The sequence below is a fragment of the Oreochromis aureus genome, linkage group 12 (assembly GCF_013358895.1).
Source record: "Oreochromis aureus strain Israel breed Guangdong linkage group 12, ZZ_aureus, whole genome shotgun sequence".
Lineage (NCBI taxonomy): Eukaryota > Metazoa > Chordata > Actinopteri > Cichliformes > Cichlidae > Oreochromis > Oreochromis aureus.
In genome coordinates this window covers 38,261,208-38,278,808 of record NC_052953.1, presented here as the reverse complement: position 1 = coordinate 38,278,808, position 17,601 = coordinate 38,261,208, and the positions used below count along the sequence as shown (strand labels likewise).

At 39.3% G+C, this 17,601-nt stretch overlaps 1 protein-coding gene across 1 annotated transcript; it reads left to right on the top strand.

Moving 5' to 3' along the window:
- Positions 1 to 936: 936 nt before the first annotated feature.
- On the top strand, positions 937 to 17,307 carry LOC120443188 (adhesion G-protein coupled receptor D2-like). The gene is made up of 10 exons (XM_039621304.1): positions 937 to 1,206; positions 1,418 to 1,475; positions 1,567 to 1,791; positions 1,875 to 2,504; positions 4,043 to 4,165; positions 4,906 to 5,000; positions 6,040 to 6,330; positions 11,392 to 11,503; positions 16,937 to 17,071; positions 17,195 to 17,307. Exons 1-10 carry the CDS (start codon positions 1,162 to 1,164, stop codon positions 17,305 to 17,307), a joined length of 1,827 nt encoding a protein of 608 aa, XP_039477238.1. The 5' UTR covers positions 937 to 1,161.
- The last annotated feature ends 294 nt before the right edge of the window (positions 17,308 to 17,601 follow it).

Genomic DNA, 17,601 nt, shown 5'->3' with positions numbered 1-17,601 from the left:
ACAATAGAAATAACTAATTTGGTTTTCTTTTAGGTTTTCTTCTGGGTACTCTGGCTGCCTCCAACAGTCCATGTGTGTCAGGTTAATTGTACCGGTACAGTAAATGTAGTGTTTGAAGAGTACACAATGTGAATGGGTGAACGTGACTTGTAGTTTAATATGCTTTGAGCAGCCAACAAGACTAGAAAAGTGCTATATAAGTTCCAGTTTAACCAGTGGTTTGCTTACAACCTGTAAAATGTATCTATGTTTCTTGCCCTTTTTGCTGTTGTCACATAGTCAGTGCAATGCCACTGGATAAACCTCAGAGCAGAAGATGCCTGTTTGATGCAGGAAGTGTACTGTGAAGGTGAGGTATTGAGGAGATGCTTGATGCTTGTAAAAGCTCGCTTACATGATGCACAAAGCCACCTGATAAAATCTGGCTACAAAGACAAACTTTGTGGGTGGATTACATGAGTGGCACTAATGTTTTACTAACTTTGAAGTACAAGAATGAAACAGATGTCCCACTTAACACAAAGTGTTCTGTAGTAAACATAAATAAGGCCCATACAGTAAAAATGTCTGCCACCCTGCTGCTGCTGATGAACTCTCTCTGGCAAATGCTTGACACTGCTTACGTAAATAGGCTTCTTTTAAAAAATGGCTCTATTTGCATGACAAAGCCCAATGGTTTCAGGGTGGTAGGCAGAAAGGAGAGGGAGGAGTTTGAGTCTGTAGCAAAGAGGAGACAGGAGAGACTGGGATTGTTGGACAGACGCACTGGGATCGCCAGCTCTCTCCCAGTCAGGAGACCAGACTGCAGCATATATCGAATGCTGTTGTTGAGGTATTAGCAGTACTAGTCTGGATTTGGGTTCCATTATCCAGTGTAGGTGGATCTTGTTCCCATATTACCTCACACTACTTTTTGTACTGGTTGGAGGAAAGAAGGGATTTAACATCTGGCAGAGGACACCCATAAACTGGGGGAAAAATTGAATATTTGAGAACCAGCTGTTGAAGAGTGACACATGCTTGCCACCAGCATTGTCATGCACTACTCACAGCAACATCTGAAATGTTTATGGCGTAAATGCTCATAATCAGTGGCGTTTATCTAGATTTAGCAGAAATATAATTCATAATTGCACTGGTGACCTGAATGGTGGCTTAGAGATGATGGGAACCCTGCTTACTGGACTCATACTCTTCCTGTTTGAGGTAATAACCTTCTCATTTTTCCATAATGATTTAAATGGATACAAATTATTTGATGTGTGCTTTTTTTCATTGTTGTTACCTTTTTTATGTAAAAAAAAAAAAAAAAAAAACCCAAACAAACATTTAAAACGTGGAATTCCAAATTACTGATGATTATAGGTCATTTTTTTTAATTTGGTATTTTGGTAAACTGGTTTTCTTTCTCCTGTAGGTGGGATGTGAAAGTGAGCCAACACATGCTGTGCCAGAAAGAGTAGAGGGCTCAAATGGTGAGAATTCTGGCTTCTCCACTCAAGGCTAAATAAAATCTCTATATTATCCATGTTTAATGAAACTTCATATATATGTCTGACTTTCTAGGAGAAACACTGGTGTATCTAACACCACACTGGGCTTTCCAGCTGGTCAATGACTCGCTGTCCTTCTCTAGGGCCGACAGCTTCTGCAGAGGGCGGTTTAGCTCTCTCATCACCTCAGACCAGAAGGAAGTCTTGGAGCTGCTTCAGCAGGCTGGACTTCACTCATCCGTCTGGGTCAGGGATTCCAGCAGAGTAGCCTCCAAGCCTGTGGCACTCTCCCAGCAGTGTGAGTGAAAACGCAGTTTTAAGCTGCAGTTTTTTGTTTTGTTTTGTTTTTAAGTAAAACACCTTTTTGTTCTCGTCTTTCAGATTTGCAGTTCTCAGCTCTAAAGTTTCCAAAGGAGTCGCGTGAGGGCTTTGCACACGTCAACAAGTCCTTCCCAGCCCTCTCATCTGTCAGTGTTTGTGTTCGAGTTCAGTGGGACCCATGGTGGAGCGAGGTGTCGACCATATTTTCCTACGCTGCACCTGTCTTTACCAATGAGTTCCAGCTGCGAGGCCAAGCAGACATGCAGGGTCGCATTTTGCTGGCGCTCATCATTCATGGGAAGCACCTACCATACAAGGCATCCTTCCCAAATGATGGTGCGTGGCATCAAATCTGTGTCACATGGCAGCGGAGTGGTGGCCACTGGGCTATCTATGTGGACGGAGACAGGAAAGACACAGGCTCAGGCACAGACACTTCTAGGGATATCTACGGTGATGGGATTCTGATCCTGGGTCAGGACCAAGACTCTTTTGGCGGGAATTTTACAGAGCCTTTCTTTGGAAATATAACTGACCTAAATGTCTGGAACATGTCTTTAGAATCACGCCATGTCCGTCTCCTAAATGAATGTTCACCAGTCACCCAGGACCTACTTTTCAGTTGGAACCTTGAGCTCCTTAGTAGCCACCCTGTGGTCAAAGAGGTGCAGGCCCTTTTGTTTTGCCCGGGTAAGATGAAACCTTTTAAAATCTATAACTTAAATTTATTCTCTGCAAATAAGAGCTGTTGTTTGTTGGTATACTTTGTTGGCCTTGTCAGTCTTGCTTTGATGATTTTTGCCCTACTTTACGAAGGAGAAATACAAAGTAAAGCAGAGTAGCTTTTTTAAAAATATGCACATTGTCAGAGGGTTAAAGTCAAACTGCCATGGAAAGCTAGCAGAGAAGTGTAATAATTAGACAGTGTTCAAATTTAAAAATGAATGACAACTAAAAAAAAATTTAAAAAAATGAAATATAAAATAGTCAAGAAAAAGACATCCCAGGTAGCGCAAACTATCCAGTAAACTATAAAGATTTGATCTAAAACTGATAAATATTTAAAATTATTGTAGGTTTTAGTTAAAAGTAACAGATAAACGATTTTAAAATGTCACAGCTAAAACAGAATAACATGCAAGCAACTGAAAGATGAATAAATAATGAATAAATAGTTAAAAATGTTAAATAACTGTAATAGCTAAACAGCTGTGATGAGTAAGTAAATTTAAGGTTAACAGGACAGCTAAACGTAATCTATGCAATTTATTAAAGAACTGAAAAAGCTAAAATAAATGACTAAAAAGTAATGCTTCAAAATCCATATGTAAAGGTTAGAGCTGGCCACATGTAACACAGAAATATAACTTAATCCACTTGATTCAGCTTTATCTACTTAGTGCCAATTCACAACAAAAGTCAACCTGGTTTGGCCACCAGATGAACCAGGCTGATAGCCTAGCTTACAAGAACAAATAAACAGTTGAATTAGCTAACAGTAACCTATGAATACATGAGAAGAGAAATGTAAAAGGTAGTCAGTGGATAAAACAGTCAAGGGACTGAAATAGTTACTTTTTTAAGAATGCGACAAAAAAATACTTGGGTAAAATAACAGTAAACAGTTAAAATTTTATGATGTATAGTCATAAGTAAAATTAAACTATGAAAAATAATTACATCCTGTTATTCTAACTATGGAGGAACTGATTCTAACTGTACTGTCTACACAAAAAAGAAAATCTTTATGACAATTTCATGTGTTCTTGCACAAAGCATCACAGAAAAGCCTTTCTGTCACATTCTATAATTTATTTTTACTTTAGTATAAAATCATAGAATTACATTTATACAGAAAAAGTCTTAGATGCTTCTAGAACTAGCAGAAAGAAAGTGTGCAGGGAGGGCTGGATGACTGGAGGGGATTCCCAGAGCTCAGTCAGTGTGTGGGGGGGCGGCTTGGGAAAGAACAGCTCCTAGCAGTGCTGACTACTCCCCCATATTTCCTCTTACTAGATCTGAGCAGTTTTTTTAATATCAGCACTAAGATAGGTTTCATTTGTGTTTGCACATTAACGAGATGCAGTTTGATATAATTTAAAACCATTATTCAGTTTTCTGCTTTAATGAAATGTCATACCCTGTCCATTAATTCTCACCTAATAAGGCTTCAGATATTTTTTTCATTCTAACTCTTGTCTTGTGTGACCATTGGTACATGTTTGCAGCAGTACACCAGCAGGTGGAGCTACGGGGCTGCAGAACATTGCAGGGCTGGTCAGCTCAGCTTCCACAGTTGGGTCTGATGGACTGCTTCCATCTCCTGCCTTTCATCTGCAGGAGCAGCAGAGGTGAGCCTCACAGGCTGTACGCTGCAGTGGTCTGGTACATGATGTGACTTATTTAACCTCTTACCTTCTACCAGTTTAAGCCATTTAAATTTGAGCGTTGAAGTCAGGTCAGGGTCACATCTTTCCTGTTTGCATGCAATTTTCAGCTGTATTGGAAATATTTTGACACATGAGCTGTAAAGATGGATTTGCTTTGTGAGTGGAGTTGGTGCTGTACTCCTTCAAAAAACAAAAGAAAACCAATGCCTACCAAGATGACCATGAAAATGATCCTCTATGTTTTCTACACTGACTTCCTACACTGTAGTCACTTCTAATGAAATCTTCTGATTTCCCATTGCCCCTCCCACCTCCTGCCACCCCCTGGAGATGCTCCTGTTGTTCTCCATAGCTTCATTTTACTTCTTCTGTCAGTAGGAAACAGGAAGTCACAGATCTTTCCCCCCCCCCAAGTTTCTTCTAAATGTTGATCAAAAGAATTGATCTATGGTAAAAATGGTTTCAAGGAGTCACAGTCCTCGACTGAGTATTAATACTGAGTAATAAAGTCTAAATTCTTTGCCTCCTGTAACTAAATTACACTATCTGAGCTTTAAGTAAGGGAGGTCACTTCGGATTTGAGTTTAGTGTTATACTCTAGGAGGCAGCAGGCTCAGGACTGAGTGATGATCTGTGAGCAGCAGTGCATGCTGCCCTTACTATATATCACCTACATTCATGTCATATTGTTTTTGGCACAGAGCGTTACCTGAAAATGAAGCAGATGAGTGACTCTCAGAGCTCTCAGCCCACTGCTTTTATGAGCCAGCTGATGAAGCTCTCCAACCAGAGCCAGGTACACTTCTACATGTCATACTACATGTTTTATATGTTTTATAACTGCACTTTATTTGTTTTTTTATATCTTTATTTAAATCTAGTAACATACTTTGCATTGAAAAATATCAGGAGACTGGTTCCAGAGCCCACGCCGTGGGTTGAGGTGGACTTTATCTAGCTGGTACCTTTCAACCGCACTAACTCAGGCTCCTTCCGCACCAGAGAGGTGACATTGCATGTAACAATTGCTAGTTTTGATAGACAAGGATCGGTCTGCCAGGGTCTCTGCCCCTAGCCACCCCTGGCCCAGAACACATTGCACCCAACCCCTAATGCGCCTCCTGAGGGTGGTGGGTCTACAGGAGGGTGGGCTCATGTCCCATTTTCAGGCTGTACCCAGACTAATGCCCGGCTACCAGACACACCCTACTCGTGCCTGCCTCTAGGGCAGGGCCCCGGTAACCCTACCCCAGGCAGGGTGAACAGTTCCCTTGATCTCTGCTCATAGTGGGTTTGAATCGCTCTTTGTCTGGTCCCCCCTGGTAGGGACCCTACCACAAACCCCTCCACCATGATAAGGGAGCGATTCACGGAGGGGTAACTGCAACATATAAAAATGAAATATTGATAGTGTGTCAGTGATATACAGATCATGCTATCATTAGGAAATCAGATTTTTTTTTCTTTTTGTATGCTTTTGTGCAGTTAGTGAATCCTGCCAACTACATGATTCTGCATTTTTTAAAATTAAAACTAAATCAGAGATGAAGCTGACAAATAACATAACTATTATTTTTCACCTCCTAAACACATTGTGATTATATTGTTATTGTGCTATTTATGATAATTGTGACAATAATTGTATCCAGACTTTTTAAATTTTATTTCTTATTCTTTATTAGGCTTTTACCACTCAGGTGAAGTTTGTAATTTGGTGGCAGGAAAACAGGAAAACACCAATAAAAATGCATGAACTCAAATTACCTAATGTCATAGAATGTTATTAGTAAATATTAATCACACTAAAAACTCAGTGTCGCTGTCTCCTCTTCTAGCTGATGCTGGGCCCGGAGCCATCAGGGCTGAGCAGCCTGGCCCAGGCATCTGCCCTGCTTGACGTCTCTGTCCAAGCCCTGGAGGACACCCGGGACGAGGGACTGCAGCCAGCAGACATGATGTCCCTCATACAGCTTCTGTCTCTAACTGCAGACGTCCCCTCACAGCCATTTACCCACGACACTAACTACAGCCAGGACAGCATACAGGAGCTCAGCCAGCACTTCATCAGCTTGGCTGACAGCATCATCAGTGAAGAAGACACCTTAAAGTGGCAAGCCATCAAAGAGGTAGTTCATACTGAGTGACTCTGATACTGACTGTGTGGTTTTACCTGCAGTGTCACAATATCAGATTTTTTTACACAACCTCAACTTGTCATTCAGACTGTACCAGAAGTGCTTAGAGTTCCTTGTTTTCCTGCCCTGTGGCAGTCCTGGTCAGGGTGTACCCGGCCTCTCAGCCTGTGATAGCTGGGATAGGCAGCAGCAAGCCCACACTCCAGGATTAGGTGAACAGAAGGAAACTGATGGATAAATGGACTGATTCTTACATAGTACTTTTTTACTCTACTTGAGTACTCAAAGCTTCATTTACCCTGATTCACAAATAAACACAGTCATCATTCTCTTCAGCATCTTCTGTTTGAACAGTCAGCTCCGAAACCTCTAAAACCAAAAAATCTTTCTCTCTTTTTGTTATTAGAATAAACTTAAAAATAGAAGCTGCCCAAATGATTACTTGCAGGATTGTTGGAAAGCACTACTTTTTCTAGTTTGCCAGAATCAGAATCAGAAAGACAAGGGGCAATTAAGATACAGCCAGGGAAAAATGGGATGTGTCTGGCCCAAACCATTGCCTACGACAGTTATTCTAAACATTAGGGATCATGTTCCATCTCTCAGGGAATTAAATGCATATTTTGTTTCCAAATGTGCGCCATGTATGACTCTACATCTGACCTGATTACTATTGTACAGTCAGATAGAAGAATGTAGTTGTCAGCCTTGACCCACTCTTCCTTTAAGGATCCTCAGCTCAAGTAGTAGGAATAGATTTTCAAATAAATGGAATAATGGCAGCTTCTAAGGGTCATTATTCTTTTTATATGCTGAAGAACTACTGTACATGCTTCTGCTGTAGCAACTGCACAAACTCCTGCTCTCTCTCTCTCGACGTGGCTAAAATGGACCGTCATCAAGGCAGGAAAAGTCTGCTTAACTCATCGTTGATTTTCTGTTTGTTTTGATGTTTAGTACACTCTATATTTGGAATTAAAACTTTGCTACATGTGTTTAAAGTAACTTGAGTTAAAGTAACTAACAAGTGGGTTCACTGGTGATCTGTATATTCACCGTGGGAGTGGATTTAAGAGTGTGTGTGGTTCTCTATATTCAAGAGCTGATCCTGATAAATTCAAAATACATTTAGAAACAAAAATGAATTCACTGTACTCTTCTATGATGCACACACAGCACACCAATGGGCTCTTTAAACATTTTTGTTTTGGACAGATTCCATTTATCGAATTCTGTTATTTCCTTTCTTTATAAGTATTTGAGGTATGAAGTACTAACCTTTAGAAAACACCAAAAGCACACAGACATAATGCTTGTATCATCCACAGAAGTTGCATCCCTAAATATTAACAGTTAAATATAGATTTGCAAACCTTTTGTTATTGAAAATTTATTGAATTTTAAAGTTTATGCAATTAATATAAAATTAGTTTCAGGGATATAGTCCTGATGAGTACCTCAGATGATTAAAGGGCTTCAAATTCCCACCCAGGGTGCTCACGTCTACCCTTGCATCCTGAGTTGGAGCATCACCTCCTGGAAGTAGAAACACATCTGACGGAACCATTTGGTCCTCAGGAAGGTAGTTCAACCTCCTGAATCTGCAGGACAGACAGCAAACGTTGCACATCTGCGGCCAAGAGGACAGCAGGGGGACCAGCCACCTTAATAACAAACTGCCATGTGCTGGCTGCCAGGACAGAAAGAATGAGGAGGAAAGTTTACACTCAAGCCATAACGCTGCTAAATGGCACTGCAACTTAAGTCCAACTAAGCTCTGGACTATGGTTGAGCTACTAACTAATTATGTTAACTAGCTATTGTTCCAAAAAACAAAAACATGGAATTTTTCTTTATGCGTGTCTTCTTTTCATGGTACCTTGGGATTTTACTGTACTTATACATTATACATATATTATGTACCGTAAATCCCGGACTACAGAGTGCAGCTGATTAAAAGCCGCATGCTCGAATTGTAGAGAGAAAATCAATTCTGTACTTGCACCGGATTTTAAGCCATATGCGTTTCACTTGTAATATGAGATATTTACACAGAAATATTACACGTGAGGATTTTTAACGTTTAATTTAATCCGTAAGGTGAGATAAACGTTATGGTAACATACAAAAATACATACTGCAAATGCTTTTTTTCCTCGAACAGCGCCTGTAACATGGCTACCTTTAAGTATACGTACGTATCGGTAACACACAAATTACGTTGCTTATGGTTTTTTTACGGAACAGTGCACAAACAACATTACAACGTCTCTTGACAACCGGTAAAAATATATACCGTATATATACTACTTATCAATTTTATTGGTCTACTGTTACTGTCAAGGGTCTGTGTGCAGGCGGATGGAGGGGAGGGTCCAAATGCGAAACTCGGAGGCAGACGTGAACTCAGAATACACAGCTTTATTGCTGGAGAAGCCGAAACTAAACTAAACTGAGGATACAGAAATAAACTAAGCAAGCAGACAGGCAGCCGGAACACACAGATAACGTGAGGGTGAACAGACATTAACGACGCGACAGTGAGCACAGGAAAACACAGGGCTTAAATACACTGAGGCAGTAATCAAGGGATGAGAGACAGGAGGGAAACACACCTGGGGAAAATCACAACTGACGAGGCAGGGGAAACGTAAACTGAACATACTCGCGTAAGACAAGGACCTTCAGAATAAAACAGGAAACTAACAGACACAGGACCAGACAAGACACCATGGACAGACAGAGGGACATACGGGCAGAGAAGACTAAACACAAGCAAAACTAAACATGAGGGCAAGATAACAAAACCTAAACCAGAAATAATAACAACCATCATCATCATCATCATCATCATCAGATAGCTACAGAATCAGAACATAATTATAATCAAAACAGTATCACAAAGAAACAGCACATAACTAATAATCCCGAGAAAAACCATACACATAAGAATTAATCCCTCACCAAGAATAAGACATATTTATAATCACAATCAAAGCACCAGAGGATAAGGAACAATCCATAATGCAGAAAATAAACTAAAACATAAGAAACTCAAAATGCTGGGTCGAACCGACCCAGGACCGTGACAGTTACCAGGCAAAATGTTTTTGGCCGCATGAAAAAAAATATGCATTAGCCGCACGTCAGTATAAGACGCAGTGCTCACAGTGTGGGAAAAAGTAGCGGCTCATGACCCGAGAACTACGGTAATTATGTGACAAAAATTTCAATTTAATTTAACTTTATTTATATAGTAACCATTGTTCTCTTACAGTACTTTATTTAATATTGTAAGCTATGGATCCTACCATACAAACAGAGAAAACAAGAAGAAAAAAAACATCCACCAGACAACCTAGTAGGTCACATACTGATCTGAGGGTTGTTGGTTTGATCCCCATCTGCTCCATTCTACGTGCCAATTATCCTCGGTCAGAGTACTAACCTGATGCATTCATCAGAGTATAGAAAGGACTTGTGTGAAAAACAAGTGCTTATGTGAATGAGGCAGCTTTCATAAAATCTTTGAGTGCTCAGAGTAGAAACAACCCAGTCCATGTCACATGACCCAATCCCAGGTTCAGCGAGGGCCAGCTATCTGCCGAAACCAGTTGGGGATAATGGCAAGAAAAGAGAGTGCTTGTACCTGAAAACTGAAATGTACTAAAGACGTGTAGAAATTGTTCTAGATGTCACTATGGTTTGCTGAATCCCATAACTGTGAAAAATCTTTTGGTACACTTTCTATTATTTATGGTCATCATATTATATTTATATTGATGGTCCATGGCCCACACTTTCAGGACCCAGGTAATAAAACCTCACTGCTAGGTAAACACCTGTGACTACATTCCCTAATTTGCGATGCTGCTTTACGCTAAAATAACTTTTTAAACTTTGAGAACCAATTAATTCTACAAGTGGTTCCCTGCCTGTAGCACTTTCCAGAATGAGATAGCTGACTCTTGATTGATCCAGGATTGGTGATGTTTCTTTTCTTTGTCAGATGCTAAATAAAAGATGCCACATGTTAGATTGGCTTTAGAATTCTGTTTGGAGGTTCCAAACAGGCAAAGTGATGAACGTGAATTTTACCCAACCTTTATACATAACCCTACATACATATTAAATGACCTAATAGACCTTAAGATTATACCTCACAGAAACGTGTCAAAAATTCAGTTAGGTGACGAGAGCACTGGTCTAATCACTGCTCAGTATCAAAAGATGGGAAGTTTGAGGATCAACAGAAAAGGCTGTTGTCCCACTTACGCTCCAGTGAGTGGTTTTGGTAGGTAGGAAGGAAGGTAGGTGTTATTTTCCTTCAAATCCACCAGAGGACAGTATGCTTCTATGGTCTGTGTTATAAGAGCTCAACATCAGCTTCAGTGATGAAGAACAGAGCTGATGAATTTAAAGTCTGCCTCCAAGTCATTGCTTAGTCATCCAGAGTTTCCCAAATTTTCTCTAATTATTGAGTAAAAAAATCCGTGTAACCCTGTTCACACTCGCTCCACTGTGTTTTCCCTCATCTCTGTCACCAGGCTCTGTTATTTTTTCCTCCTCTGCTTCTGCACTATTGATGTGTATGGATCTGTATAAAGGTTGCCTTATGACAAGTGTTTCTCTCAGCACTTTGCCTCCCTTCCCCCTCAGGACTCTCAGTGCTCCAAGGCCAACTCAACGCAGACTCAATGATGAGCGATTTAAAAAAACTGTGCATGTGCTCATCCATAAACCTCCCTCCCTTGCTCTGCTCCCAGCTCTGTCTCCAAGGCTCAGTTCTTCAATGGGCAAATTGAAATCAGAATGCAGGTTTTCAATACAGACAACAGGAAATCTCTGATTGTACGCTGCATTATAGGCCTATCCACTGAGGTGTGTATGTGCCCTGTTCAGCTACAACAGTGTGGGAAAGAGTTAACGGGGATAAAAGTACTGAATGAATGGCCATTTTGAGATCTGCCTTCTTCGGTTTGATGACTGCCGTGAGCAGGCCATAGTGGGCACGTGTCACTGCTGCTAACCTGCTCGTGGTCTGTGTTTGAGGTGGTGAACGGCCCCATGGATGTGGTCAAAAGCATTGACCAAATGGTGACCAGCCTGAGCCCTCGCTTAATGGCAGAAACCAATCACCTAACCATCCGCAGCCCCAACATCAGTGAGTCTATCTCTCTCTCTGACACACACACACACACACACACACACACACACACACACACACACACACACACACACACATTAGAATGGCTTAAAAGTGAAAATAGAGCAGAGGAATTTGGACACAAAGGTATAACAGATTTGAGCCAGGCTCTGGCTTCATCATCAAGCAGTTTTAGAAAGCTTCTGAAAAAAATGCAATTATGTAACAAATGACCTTCAGGAAGATGAGATCTATTCAGCAGTGGTGACAAAAATACAATAACAGAACATAAAAAAGAGTTTTATACTGATAATCAAATACACGTTTAACAAAATGATATACTATGATTAACTGCAGAATGTATCTTAGCTTTAATTTTAAGATTGTAGACCTTTTTTCCAGCATGTATTCATGAACATGGATCATAAGACACTGTTCAACAAAACTATTGAATTAGCTGTTTAGGAACTACAGCCAGTTCAGTTGACAAGTATCATTTGAACTATAAGGATGGTTTTTAATGAAATCCACTGTGGTGATGTTATTATTCAGACGCTTATGGATTAAACTGTATCCAAACGATGTTTAAACTGATCTGTTAGACACTTCCTTATTGCACTGCTCAAATGGTAAAATGTGCCATTTTCCTGTGGATTTTGATGTACTCAGTGCAAATATGACAATTAAAGCTGATTGGCTACTGCTTTAACAAATTCTCCGCAAACAAGCAATGCACACCTGTGTACCTGTGTTTATTTTAATCTTAAGTATATGCCTTCTCATCTGCTGGTGGTCACTTTGTATAATAATTTTCACCTTTCTTCACTATGTGACACTAACTTAATATGACACAATATATGAGGAAACATAGCAGGGTTGTTCCACCTGAAATCACAAAACAGTTGAATTTATTTAGAGCCCAGTCTGCCCGGTCAAGTCAAAATACTTGGTGTCTAGGTGGGATGATCTAACACTGAGAAGTTTCAGTTGCATTTCCATTGCCCAGAATATTATGACGTGTATATATGTTGGGTGTATCACTTGGCTGATGTGTCTGTATCCATATAGATATTTAATTTATATTCTGTCTTTCTCCAATAAAATAACAGTACCAAAAAGTGCAAAGTTACATATTCATCATGGAATCAAATCATTATTTCCCCGCTGTAAAGCAACACCATCAAAACAAAGTCTTACAGTAAGTCCAAAGACAAGGATAAGACTGGATTAAGTCCCATACAGAGAAGCCTCCAACAATCAGATGACCCCCTATGAACAAGCACTGGCTGACAATGGAAAAGAAGAATATGAAGAATCACTACAGATTGACATCATTTTAACACTCTCAGCCTGTTACAGCCTGTCCATTGCTATCATCTACTTTCATCAGATCACAACAATCTCCTCAAGACGCTTTATATTGTAAGGTCACTTTATATTAACAACCCTACAAAAATACTGAGAAAACCCCAACAATCAGGTGAAAAACAAGAAGAAAGAACTGGGTTCATGGAGGGGCAGCCATCTGCCACGATTGGTTTGGGATGAGGAGAAAGAGCAGGACAGAACACGGACTGTTAAAGAGAGCCAGGGATTAATTATAACAAACAATTAAATGCAAAGTGGTGGATAAACACAGAGAGGTAGTGAAAAGAGGTGAGTGAAGGAGAAACACTCGGTGCATCATGGGAAGCCCACAGCAGCCTAGGCTTATTGCACCATAACTAAGGAAGTATTCAAGGTCACCTGATCCAGGCATAACAAAAAAATTTTTTTTTAAAGGAAAATTTAAAGCCTAATCTTAAACGTAGAAAAATGGTCTGTCTCCTGAATCCAGATTGGGAATTGGTTCTACAAGACAGGGGTCCTGACAGCTGTTTCCTGTTCTCCTTTTAAAAACCCCAGGAACCACAAATAGGATGCAGCCTGAGGGGGAAGTGCTCTATTGGGGCGATAAGGTACTATGAGGTGTTTAAGATGTGATGGGGCATGATTATTCAAGACCTTGTATGTGAGGAGAAGAAATAAATTCAGTTCTTCATTTGATTTAACCAACTGGGGATTAAACAGCGATGGAGACATGACAGACTGGGAAGACAAAGGACAAAGCACAGATCAGACAGATGGCAACAAGAGACGTTGAAGGCAGAACACAGAGACGGGACAAAGACAGACTGGACATGAAAAATGGAACAGACATGAATGCAAACAAGAACCAAAACTAGAAACATAAGTAACAAAACTCAGATGCTCTCAAACTGAATACAAGTATTTCCTTCCAAAATTTCACTTCCAAAGAATCAATAATTCTTAGGCTTGGGATAAAATAACATAGTATTTTTTAAATATATCCTGACTGGATGAACACATGAATGCAGCACTGGTAGTAGCAATTAAAAAACCCGATGGAAAAACAATAGTCATGTAAACAATGCTCACTCTTAGCCTTGAAAAATAAAACATGGAGAAAATAAAAAAATAAAATATGAGAGTAAAGTCCAAACTTCATCGAGCCAAAGAAGATTAAAAAAAACTTTGACTGTTCACAGCCAAATGTAAACATGGTCACTAACAAATTCTCTGAACTTTATTAGCCACACCATGAAGCAGCTGACCCCCCAACCCAACAATCACATGACCCCCCAGTTTTTCCCTGTATGTATTATTGTTGGGTCTACCTTACAATATAAAGCACCTCAAGGCGGCTGTTGTGATTTGGTGTTGTATAATTAATTGAATTGAATTGTAATTGAATTATAGAGAGTCTGAGACAAGACTACAAGACAATAAAACCTCAAAACACAAGGTAGTGTTCAATTTCTTGTTATATCACTTCAGAGTTCTGGTGGAAAAATTATTAAGAAAATGGCAACTATGTAGCTTCTGGGTGACATCTTTAGTTTGAACCTATCACTAATAATAACATTAATAATAACATAATATTTAATCTGAAAGTCACTGATACTAAAAGCAAAAGGCCGCAAATGTGATCTCCCACTCACAGATATGTAATAATTACAGTCTATTCTGTTTCATTTCTTTGTCTGGTTTATTTTATCTGCTTTCAGGACTTTTGTGAAGGTCTGATGATGTTTGAGTTACGTTAAAATACAAAATTTTAAAACTTATAAAGCTTAAAGCACCTCTGCAACAAGAAAGTGTCTATCATTAGATTAAAGTCCTGGTTTGGTGCAGTATAGAAATATACTAATGTTGCTACGAAAGATGTTCTATCTTAGCTGAGGTGGCAAAGGTACAGACATACATACTCCAGTAAAAGTTGCAGTACTGATTCTACTTCTTTACTCAAGTAAAAGTGAAAAGGTACAGTCTCTGAAATGTACTCAAAGAAAGAAAGCAAAACGTAGCTCCCTGAAGGACATCCATTATTATTCACAGGGAGAATGACCTTGTGTAATATTTTATTATAATATTATACTATATGTTATATTATATTATTGTATTAACTGTACACAAACAGTTTGTGTGTTTGCTGATGTTTGTTGGGCTGGGGGAAAATTTGTACAAATGTTACGTTGTGTAGAAACTAGAGATGGACCGATCCGATATTACGTATCGGTATCGGTCCGATACTGACCTAAATTACTGGATCGGATATCGGCGAAAAATAAAAAATGTAATCCGATCCATTAAGTATCAAAAAAAGCATCTCACAAAACTTGCGACACGGCGTAACTCGGCTCATAACCGTAGCACGTAGGAGCAGTATGCCTCATGTGATAGAGACGCTGTGTGTATTTGTAGCCTCGCTACCAAACCAGCATTTCGTCTCCGAGGAAGTTATCCCAGAGAGAAGTAAAGCAAGTGTGTAAGTTCATCTCTGAATGTTTGTAAAGCGTTCCCATGTTAAGCTTAACAACCGATATATGGAGCGACTGCCTCTCTCTCCCTCACCTTCCTGCTGCTACTTCAATCGTGAAACTGCTTAACGATCAGCTGATCGGCTTTTCTGTCGCAAGTCCGTCTCTCTTCTTTGTTTTTGGCCCACTTTGCACCAGAAAGAGGAAACCAGCGGCGGAACAACAGCAGCACGTTTAAGCTTGATAAGCTGTTGTTAGAATTTATTTAATATTACTTTCTACACCAGGATCCTTTTCTACGTAGCTGACGGCTGGTAACTGTGCAGGGGCGGATCTAGCAAAGTGCAGCCAGGGGGGCCGATAGGGAATGAACAGGGAAAAGGGGGCACAAAGACATACTTTTCTTTCTTATTCTCATTTAAAATATGTAGCTTTTAATAAATAATTATCTGAATCTTACACCCAAAGTTTTAATCTGATGTAAAATGTATAGAAGTCCATTACTATATATAGTAACTCTTAAGTCTATATACCCTAGTAAGCTATAGTACTTTTTCCTTTGGGAAGGTACCGTCTGTGAATTCTGCAATTCTGTTGAAGAAAGAAGTTGAATCTATTTAATTATTCTTGAAAAATAATTTGTTTCTGTGCATTTTTTTTTCACCCTGCATCAAATTAAAGTTGATTACATCGATTAAGCATCATGAGGTGGAGGGTGGGGGGTGGTTCCCTATTTTTTTTTTTTTTTTGCTGGGAGTTTGCAACCCTATTAGTTAGGTTGGTTAATATTTCTGCTAAGTACTCTTTAAAATACCAGAATAGGAAGGATGGAGTAGGTTTAAGTTTATTAGATTGATCAGTGTTGCTGAACTATGAAATATTTTGGGTGCAGTGTATTTTTTACACACAGGTATAACAGAATAGCTTTAGTGTTGTTGTTTATTTAAACTTGAGTATGAACTTATACAAAATGCAGCAAGATATTAAAAAAAAAACAGTTTTGATTAAAAAACACAATATCGGATTCATATCGGTATCGGCAGATATCCAAATTTATGATATCGGTATCGGTATCGGACATAAAAAAGTGGTATCGTGCCATCTCTAGTAGAAACATTACTCATGTTTATTCCTCTAGAAGCTCGACTACAACATATGGACACGTGCACTCGGTCTGGCCCAATTTACCTGCTAAGTATAAACGCTTTAAAAATGATGCCGCTAAGCCTAAAGTAATGGGCCTGTTTTGAAAATGTAATGAGTAGAAAGTACAGATATGTGTGTTAAAAATGTTGGGAGTAAAAGTAATAAGTTGTCAGAAAAATTAATATTCATGTAAAGTACAGATAACTGAAAATTCTGCTGACATGCAGTAACAAAGTATTTGTACTCCATTACTTCCCACCTCTGTATCTTAGCTTTCTGCTAAGATGTTTTCAGTCCTCTTTGTAATTCACATTATTGTCATTGTTTTGAGACTTTGGTTTAAACCTGTTACTGAAAAAGTGTAAACATGTGTTACTAAATGAATATAACATGAGTAAATATTTTTCTCTTTTTTAGTATGTTATGTAATATAAGCATTAAAATGATAAATAATGTATCTAAAACTTTTTAAACCTGTTCGTAGAATTGGTGGTGCAGCAGCAGAAGCTGCAGGAAGTATCCAGAGGATCAAGTTTTTGTGGACCTGAAACAGAGAAGCCAACCATCCTAGACTGTATTTCAGTCCCACATCAGAAGATGCAGGATCTCCATAAGAATGGTAGGAGATTGCTACAAAAACCATCTTCCCTCTCTTGCTCTTCAAGCAAGCAAAAACAAAACGTATTCTTTTTCTTGGTTCAACCTGGCAAACTTTTGCCATCGTATTTTATCACATGTGCAGGTTTCCATAACCTCACGCTCGTCAACATATGGTATGGCTCTCTGCGGCCTTTTTTCAATCCTGAGGAGAACATCACCATGGAGCCCACCGTCACTGATGGCAGCCAAAGGTAAAAACCAGCCCAAGTTTAACCCATTGTCATGTGTTATCCATAAAGTTGTGACTGTGATGTAAGAAAGATGGGACTTTTCAGCAAACATTAACATTTGATAAAATGAAAATTTCAATATAATTTACAGCACTGCAGTTTATGTTCACGTTTATATGGAGGATTATTCTGGAGTTATGTGAGAGAAGTAACTCCCAGAGCAAAAGGCTTTTAAAACCTTATTTGTTTAAGTAATTCTTTTAGATGAATTTCAACTGGATATTTGGTGCATATAGTTTTTAATGAAATTGCAGTTAAG

Bases quoted from the DNA above. Each gene is read 5' to 3' on its own strand.
- LOC120443188 (XM_039621304.1), top strand. From the start codon at position 1,162: ATGATGGGAACCCTGCTTACTGGACTCATACTCTTCCTGTTTGAG. The intron at 1,476-1,566 runs GTGAGAATTCTG...CTGACTTTCTAG, and splicing joins AAGAGTAGAGGGCTCAAATG to GAGAAACACTGGTGTATCTA. The intron at 1,792-1,874 runs GTGAGTGAAAAC...CTCGTCTTTCAG, and splicing joins TGTGGCACTCTCCCAGCAGT to ATTTGCAGTTCTCAGCTCTA.